Source organism: Prosopis cineraria, unplaced genomic scaffold (genome assembly GCF_029017545.1).
Source record: "Prosopis cineraria cultivar Desert tree isolate PC_DT_omini unplaced genomic scaffold, ASM2901754v1 PC2, whole genome shotgun sequence".
Lineage (NCBI taxonomy): Eukaryota > Viridiplantae > Streptophyta > Magnoliopsida > Fabales > Fabaceae > Prosopis > Prosopis cineraria.
Genome location: NW_026555333.1, coordinates 35,100,484 through 35,109,429, shown reverse-complemented (window position 1 = coordinate 35,109,429; position 8,946 = coordinate 35,100,484). Strand labels below are relative to the sequence as shown.

The 8,946-nt window shown below is 29.6% G+C and overlaps 1 protein-coding gene across 1 annotated transcript; it reads right to left on the bottom strand.

Moving 5' to 3' along the window:
- Nucleotides 1-3,448: 3,448 nt before the first annotated feature.
- Nucleotides 3,449-8,343, bottom strand: LOC129304004 (exocyst complex component EXO70B1-like). The gene is made up of 4 exons (XM_054943615.1): nucleotides 7,022-8,343; nucleotides 5,079-5,779; nucleotides 4,529-4,630; nucleotides 3,449-3,658 (listed from the first exon to the last, which is right to left on the bottom strand). The coding sequence occupies exons 1-4, from the start codon at nucleotides 8,258-8,260 to the stop codon at nucleotides 3,508-3,510; spliced, it is 2,193 nt and encodes a 730-aa protein (XP_054799590.1). The 5' UTR covers nucleotides 8,261-8,343; the 3' UTR covers nucleotides 3,449-3,507.
- Nucleotides 8,344-8,946: the final 603 nt, after the last annotated feature.

Genomic DNA, 8,946 nt, shown 5'->3' with positions numbered 1-8,946 from the left:
AAATTTGTTTAGTATTGTAAATTTTTTTCCCTTCATCTCCTTTCTCTCTCACTCTCCCATAGCCATGCAAAGCATCTCAACCGTTGCCGCAAGTTTGCTGTAAGTCCACCTCTTTCTCATTTAGTATTTTGGATTGGGTTCCAATTTTTTGCGTAAATCTTCTTCTTCCTTTTTCCTTCTTCCTTCCTCCTCCATTTTTGGTAATATCTTACCATAATGTTTTGAAATTTAGTGTTCCATTTCCTTCTCTATTGTAGTGGCATTTGAAGTTTTTGCGGTCTTTCTTTCTTCTACATTGTTGGAGTTTCGGGAGTCTTTGAAGTTCTGTTTCTTTATCCATTTGATTCCAAATAAGTTTTATTTATTTTTTTGCTAATGTTTCATTGATTTTTGAAATTTATAGTAAACGGGTAGTTGTAGATATGAAGATTTGCATTTGAAATTTTATTTTTTTCATTAAATTGTTAGGAGTATAAAAATTATTATATCTCCAATGCTATGATTGTAGCTGATTTCATTTTGTTATTATTGATAATAGTGCACTTGACACATATTATATGTTTACGTTTGGGCAATGCAAGCAAAAATAAGTGGTGGAATGAATTTTTCAGAATGCAAGTATAAACCTTTAGCTTTCATATTTAATTATCCCTAACATATTTTGGTTTAATTTTAAATTTTCATTTATTTTAGTGCCATAGGCAACCAGGAAGCAAAAAACGCAGTATTATACTATCCTTTACGTGTATGATATAGATCAAGTTGGAAGTATTAAAAAATTAGATGAAGCATTTGGTTTTGTTATTTTAGTTTAATTCTTGTATTTAATTCCTTATGGTATTGTTTTGATTAATTTTATTATTTAAAATTTTGATAATACAGAGCCATATAATAAATAAGAGATTAATGATGTTTGAGATATTTTGACTTAACAACTTCTCCAAGAAAACTTTTTAAGGTGAGGTTGAATTAAATTTTTATAGTTGTTTAGTAATTGAACAATTATATATATATATATATACACACACACACACATATATATATATATATATATTAACATATTAGATACATAGAGCAAATATTATCTTAATTCATTTTAAAAATATATATTTATTATTGTTGTAACTTGTTATATAGTCATTGATCCTGCTAGCTAACTGTTTATATTTGCTATATATTCTATACAATTTTCATGTTTAAGTTGTGGATATATAAAAAAAAATATTTAAAAAAAAGATAAACTTTTAACAACAATTTGATAGAAAAATGATATTAGAAAACTTCTAACATTAATTTTTAAAAAATTATCATTATGAAAAGTAGGCTTTTCACATCAATTATTATTAATAATTGACATGGAAAGTGATGACTTTCCACATCATTTTATTGAGTAATTGACATAAAAAGTGGACTTTTTACTTTACTTTTTTTTTCTTTCTTCCTAATAATAAATATAAAAAGTTTAAAATAATTGTTGTTAAAACTCCTTCATGTAATAATGAATTGTTGTTAAAAGTCCTTCATCTAATAATGATTCATTCAAATATATCATATGTGTTATTATTAGTTAAATTGTTATTGAAAGGCTAATAAATAACTGCCGGTTATCTTGCACTTTGAATGGCTAAAGTAAATATTTTTACCTTTTGCGAGAGAGGAAGTTAACATCTTCAATATTAAGCTGTATATTTTCATTCAAGAACCGACTAGTGTGCATTTTATAGCTCTATTTGTTATGGTATAAAAAAGGAAGTTAAAAAGTTTCATGTGTGTGCACACGATGGACCATGCAGGTTCCATATGGAGAAAAAAAATGTCATGTATATACTAATATATACACTAATACACATCTTGGTAAAACAATTTAAAATGTCATATTTTGTACAAGTCTAAAATATAAACAAAAAACAAAAATAAAAGGATAATTTGCTGTTAATATGAGTTTCCTAAAGATCATGCCACATGTATAACTGATCAATCGTTCACACTTTTTCTTATTTCAGTCACATGACACAATTTAAACCATCCCAGCCAACAAATTGGCAATTTGACTGCAATACTACAGGAAAAAAATTATTTCCCCATATGCTACACTTTCAAAAATATTTCTTCATATACTATAAATTTGAAAATTGATTTGATGTAGATCGTGTTCCAATTTTTTTTTAATATAAAAGTATGGAACTTGGTTTCAATCAAGCCAAATTTTATACTTTATTAAAAAAAATTGATGTGACAAGTTGACAGCTTTTTTCCTTCTTTTTACTTTGCACAAATAATTATTCATTTCTCTTTATTTTTTATTCTATTTCTCAGTATCTTGAAAAATCTCAACATATTATTACCTCCTGCTCAGATTTATGTGAACTCTATCATGCATGATTGTTATCTATACAAACTTGGATATGAATTTTATATTTAAAATATCACATTTTAAATCTGAAATTTAAAATTTATGTGTTTAAAATTTTTTATTAGCTAATTTAAAAAGTTTCAAATGAAAGAGAGAAATAAGTTGACATTTAAAATAAAAATAAAAAATTAAAAGTGATGTGTTGACTTATACTTTTTAATTGATGAGACATAAGAAATGGAGATAAGAAGACATGGAGACATCAATAAAAAAAAAATAGAATAAATTTGGATTAATGAGTTTATACGAGTATGTTTGGGTTAATGAGAATTTGGATTGGATCAAATCTATTTTTTTGGTACACAAAAATTTAAGTTCCAAATCCAAATTTATCTATTTCTTATAATATTTCTTCTGTATTTCAAATTTTTTTCATAACGTAGTCAATTAAAATTTCAGTCATTTCAAACATTTTGCTCTTGTGTTTTTATTATTGATGTCTCCATGTCTTGTTATCTCTATTACTTGTTTCTCATTAATTAAAAAGTAGAAGTTAACACATCACTTCCAATTTTTATTTTTGTTTCTCCATCTCTTTGATTTGAAACTTTTTTAATTACCCAAATAAAAAATTTTAAACACATAAATTTTGAATGTTAGATTTAAAATGTGATATCTTAAATATAAAATTCATATCCAAATCCACATAGATAACAAATCATTCATGGTGGGAATTCGCTTTAGTCTGAGTAGGGGGTGATAGTGCCTTCAGATTTTTAATTTCAAGATACCAAGCAATAGAATAAAAAATAAGAAAAAAAGGATAATTATTCACACAAAGGAAAAAGGAGGCGAAAGGCTGTTCAGCTTGTCACGTGAACTTTTTTTTAATAAAGTATAGAACTTTGCTTGATTGAAACCAAATTCCATACTTTTATATTAAAAAAATTTTGGAACTCGGTCTACATCAAACTAATTTTCAAATTTATGGTATATGAGGGAATATTTTTGAAAATATAGTATATGGGGAAATAATTTTTTTCCCTGTAGTATTGCAGTCAAATTGCCCAACAGATTTAATGATGACAACATGAATAGCAACTTCATGAAACTTATTCACAAAATTCATAGTTTACAGGATCCATTTCATATCATCAACGTTGAAGATTAGCCTTTAGAAGCAAAGTGCATGTATGGAAGCCAAAGTAGCAAGTCTTGTACATCTTTGGATTTTCCTGTATTTGTTGAACATGTTTTCTGGCTCCACAACCTTGATCATTCTTGTATATGCACCTATAGTATTTTCTGCCAATCCCAAATATGTGAATATAATATAGGTCCAAGAGATTGTTTTAAATCTTTGTAAATTTCACGTTAACATTGAACTTATTATATAAATAAACCGGTACTATCTAGGAAAGCTGTCACTATTTGAGACTTGTATATAATGTTAAACCTGGTTTAGTCGATGCGTAGCAATAAATGAGATAGTTTTATTATAAAAAAAATTAAATAAACTCTATTAGGAAAGTTGTCTCCATTTGAGACCTAATAACAATAATGCTTAAACTAAGATTAATTAGTTAGTAGTGACAAATTAGATAGTTTTAGGGAAAACGCACATATTTGTCCCTATAGTTTTAACATGTTTTGTTATAGGTTCTTACAATTTTTTTCACTTTTTCATGTCCTTCTAATTTATCTAGTGTGCAACATTAGTCTCTTAATTTTTTAATATGTCCAAAAGAATGATGAGATGACACTAACAATGTCAAATAATGCTAACACATGACTAATGCCTTTAATCTTCATGCTGGGATCGAATTATGCTTTGACAAATTGAAGCATGAAATAGAACTGGTGGACAACATGTTAATAATCTATTAAATCATAATTCCACCTTAGGATAGATTAACGATGTTAGTCATAAGTGAACATTTTTAACACTGTTAGTATCATCTCATTGTCAACCTTTTAGACATTTAAAAATAGATGGATTAATGTTGCAGATAAGATAAACTAAAGGAAACTGGAGCAACGAAAAAAATATAGACCATAACCAAAACACATTAAAATTATAGGGACCAACATATAGTTATGTTTGCCCATAGTTTTATCATCAAAAAATTGCGGGTTTGTATAAATCAATCCTTTAATTTGTGTGTATGAAATTACCTTGGGTGTGTCAAATTGGGGATTGTCTTCTCACCATACTTCCCCCACTCATGAAAATCTTTTGTACCCGGTAACACCACTGTCCATGTTGGTTGAATATTTCTGAAATAAACTCATTAAACAGTCAGGTTATGTTTGAATGTACTAGGATTAAAGGGCAATTTCACCCTTAACTTGTAAGTCTTAAAGTTTCTAGAGCCTTAAACTCATTTTTTATGCAATTTATTTTTCAACTTTTAAAAACAGTACAATATAATATCATTTATATCATTAACGAAAGTTATCTTTGACTATTAGTTAATTAAAAATTAAATTACAAAAAATTATAGAAAAGGATTGAAAAGATATATATAAACAAGGACCAAGAACGTTTTCTTTTATATTTTTCTGTAACTTTTTAATCTATTAATAGTCAAAGTTGATAGTCCCATACGCTCCTAGACTTGTATTTTAAGGACAAATTTATCATTTAACCCTTAAATAAAAATAATATGATAGGAAAACCTGGTAATGATTTTGAGTAATATCACAAAAAAAAAAAAAAACTTACTTGGATTTTACGGTGTGCTCATTTTTTCCGAGAAACAGCTTGTTTACAAGACCCTCTATAACTTGGACTCCAAAATCTCCAGTTTCGACATGATCATTTAGGAACGTGATCATGAAATTCTCGTACGCAAGCAACATAATTTTCATCAAAGAACTCGTAATGACATTTCTCAGTTGATCATCAAAGATAACCCATGAAGACTGGTTTTCACATATCTCCTCAAACTGCAACTTAAAGAGCTCAAGCTTCTCTCTGGCATGATGGGATTCGACAATATTATGTGAGTCATAATAATCCATAATGTTTAACAGTTCAAGCACTTTGTCCCATGAACTTCTCTGGTAACTAACAAGGTAGTGTCTCACTTTTAACACTTTTTCCTGCATCCACTCGTCACCTAACAGGTCTGCCATGTTACTATTTTTGGCCTCGTGAACTATGTACCTAACGTTGTTCATCATGAAGAAAGAGCACAAAGCTGAGTCGTTGTTATTGTAAATCTTGGAGTTAGCCTCCAGATTAGTTTCCAACAACTCCACAATCTGAACTATTTGCTTAGATAAAGAAGAGGACGACGAGGACGAAACTTGGTTGTCGTCGAAAACTTTATCGAGTGTTTTCCGACGCTCACAAGCAGCTCTCAGGTAATTCATCACATAACGGTTTGTCGGATGAAGCCCACCTCCGGCGACTGCTAGCTCCTATAGAATGAATGGTAAGGATCAATTGATCATGTCCCTCCTTTTATCTGAAATATTATGTTATTGGCATGATCACACACATACATACATACATAAATATATATATATATATTATTTATTTAAAAATAATATTTGGTTAAATAATTACTAACAATGTTTATTTTATTTAATATGCATGCATGCATATATATATATATATATATAAAGAGTCATTTCGTACCTAAAATATAAACACTAATAAAAAAGGGGACAAACATAATAGACAAAAATTGAAGATTGAGAAATCTTTTTATATTTTTGTAGCTTAATTTAAAAGTGATTTTGTTAAAAAAAAAGTTCTTCTATTTAACATAACGTCATATTAAATTTTTCAAAAAATTAAATAATAATAATAAGTCATAGATAATAAGAGCTTATTCAACTGATAATTGAAGGAGACAGAGTTGGCATATATATATATATATATATATATTGTGCTCAGTTTGTGTGTTAATTATTGTGACAAATAGTTCAAATGGTTTTGTGTACTGGTTCCAATCTGAAGTATAAGCAGGCAAGCACCTTTTAAATTATTAGCATATTAAAAAGATTTATTTTTTAAAAATATATATTATTTTTTATTCTTAATTTTGATTTATGAGAAGTCATAAATATACAGTAAATACAAGAATCTGGATTAACAATTATTCAATGGATAAAATGATAATTTTTTTTTACAAATATTAAATTATTTATATTTTGGATCAAAATCAACCGGAAAAAAAAAAGATTTATATTTTGCACCATAGTTCTTTAAGATAAGGTGCCGGATTCTAGTTAGTTAACAACCATATAATACTTACCCATAGGAAAAAAACAAAGAGTGCTAAAGACAATTTAAATCTTAAAAATAGATAGCTTTTCAAGATATTTTTCCCACCACAACGTTATTCAAAACTTCCAATTTCATCATTTAATGAGAAAGTGATCAATATCTGTACCAGCGAATGTCAACACCTAAAACACATAGGAGGGACACAAATTTAGAGAGAAATAAAAACAAATTAAAAAATGGAGCATGTAGAAGGAAAAATATTGCATTAAACATTTAAATCCACTTAAGTTAAGATTGGTGAATTTGGATAAAGTTTTCTATATATATATATATATATATATTTTATTATTTTTTATATAATATAAATGTTTTTTTAGAAAGAAAAACTATATGTAAATTTATCAATATTAAATTAAAAAAATATTTACCTTTGCTGGATCTTGACGAATCAGATTCTCGAGCTCCATGAAAACACCCCTGATTGCTTCTTCCAGCCTTTTACACACTGTAATGGCTTCATCGTAGAGAAATTTACAATGTTGATTGCAGAACAGTGACTCCATGTTGGGCAAAATCTCTTCCAATGTCTCTAAAACGTCTACGATTCTGAACAAACGCTCCGGCGACTGCGTCGTCCTCGAAACGGCGCCGGCGTAATTCAATAGTTGTGTCCCTATCCCCCGACAAACCTCCGTGAAAGACAGATCGTCCAGAGGAGAGAGTCCCGAGAAGACGACATGACACGCATGTCGTTCATTGGGAAACAACGTCTTAAGGACGACGTTACAAGCCTTCGCCCATTCTTCTATGTCGTCTCTGAGATATTTCAACGGCAGCCTGTGATGAACCTCCTCGATGCTGACCACGAGCATCTGAAACGCCGTCGTCGTACTGATCAACAGCTTGTCGTCTAAGACCTGTTTTCGCCAAGTGATGAAAACGTCGTAGCTCTCTTTAACAAACCCAGAAGCGATTGCGTCTTTAAGTTTAGATTCAAAATCTGAAGGATAAATGAATCTCTCCGGAGTTTCTCTGTCATTCTCAATCCCCAGAATCGAACACAATTGTTTTCTGAGATCGTAAGCACAAGTATCAACCTTTACAGAAATACTGCTACTAGCAGTATGATCTGATTGATAATGTAAGTAAGAAGGAACTAGAACGATAGGGAAATAACAGAGAGCTGCTCCGACCAAAGACAAACACAAGTTGATCTTCATGAGTTGGATAGCCAGAGAACCCAGGAAAAATTTGAGAAGATCGTCCTCGAATCCAAGTTGAATCTTCTGAAATGACAAGCTCAAAGACATGAAAGCAAATGAACCACTAGAAATGAGACTGAACGCATCTGGGTTTTTCTTCACGCATTTGTCATAGAAGAAAGAGTAAACTGAAGTCAGGAACAAGACCAGAAATGCTACGTGAGATCTGAAAAGGAGATTCTGATAGGGAAGTTTCCATGTCTTGGCAAACAAAATACTGTAGGCGATTATCAGACTCACAGAGATATACAGAATAATTTTCCAAGTGTTCCACTCTGCGAATATAGAATGGAAAGATGAACTCAGAAGATAGGATGACAGCCCAATGATACTCGACAGGAATCCCAGGATTCTCCAGAAGTCGACCTGATGATGATTTGTGCTGAGGATTCGATTAACGGACATTGTTGTGATGAGGTTGTGTGATTTTATGTGATGCAAAAGGCAAGTAACTCAAGGAGTTAATGGAGGGAGAGAATAAGGTTGACTAGCTCACCATGGTTGGTTTAAATTGGATCAAATATTAAATGATTTCCATGAAAAGAGAATACATGATTGTATAGTTTTCATGGAAAGGGGAAACTAGCCAGCTAGCTAGCTCAATCAGTTTTTGGGAATATTCGGATTCATTCCAAGATACTTCCTCTCTTTTCAAATATAGAGAAATTAGCATGCGTCTGTTTGTGTTTATTTAATTTATAAAACAAAACTATAGATTTTGAAAGCATTTATCATATATTTCTGAAATTGTACCTTCTAAAGTCAATTTTAATTGTTTATTTTTATTAAATAAATTTGTTTCATTAATTACAAGGATAATTTAATTTAAATATTTTAATTTCAGATATAATTATTATATTTAACTAACTTTCTTAAATTGTATGAATTAATTATTTTGTTCAAAACGGAGGGAAAATCTCGTATGTGACAATCTGAGATTCTAATTCGACAAAGGAAAAGTCTGACGAATGCAGAGAAGCTACGCTCAATATGTCACTGTTTGGTTGAAATTGATGGTTTCCAAATGTATTAATTGATGATAAGGGTGCTATAATATATTATTATTTATTATCTATACTGTTCGAATAGCA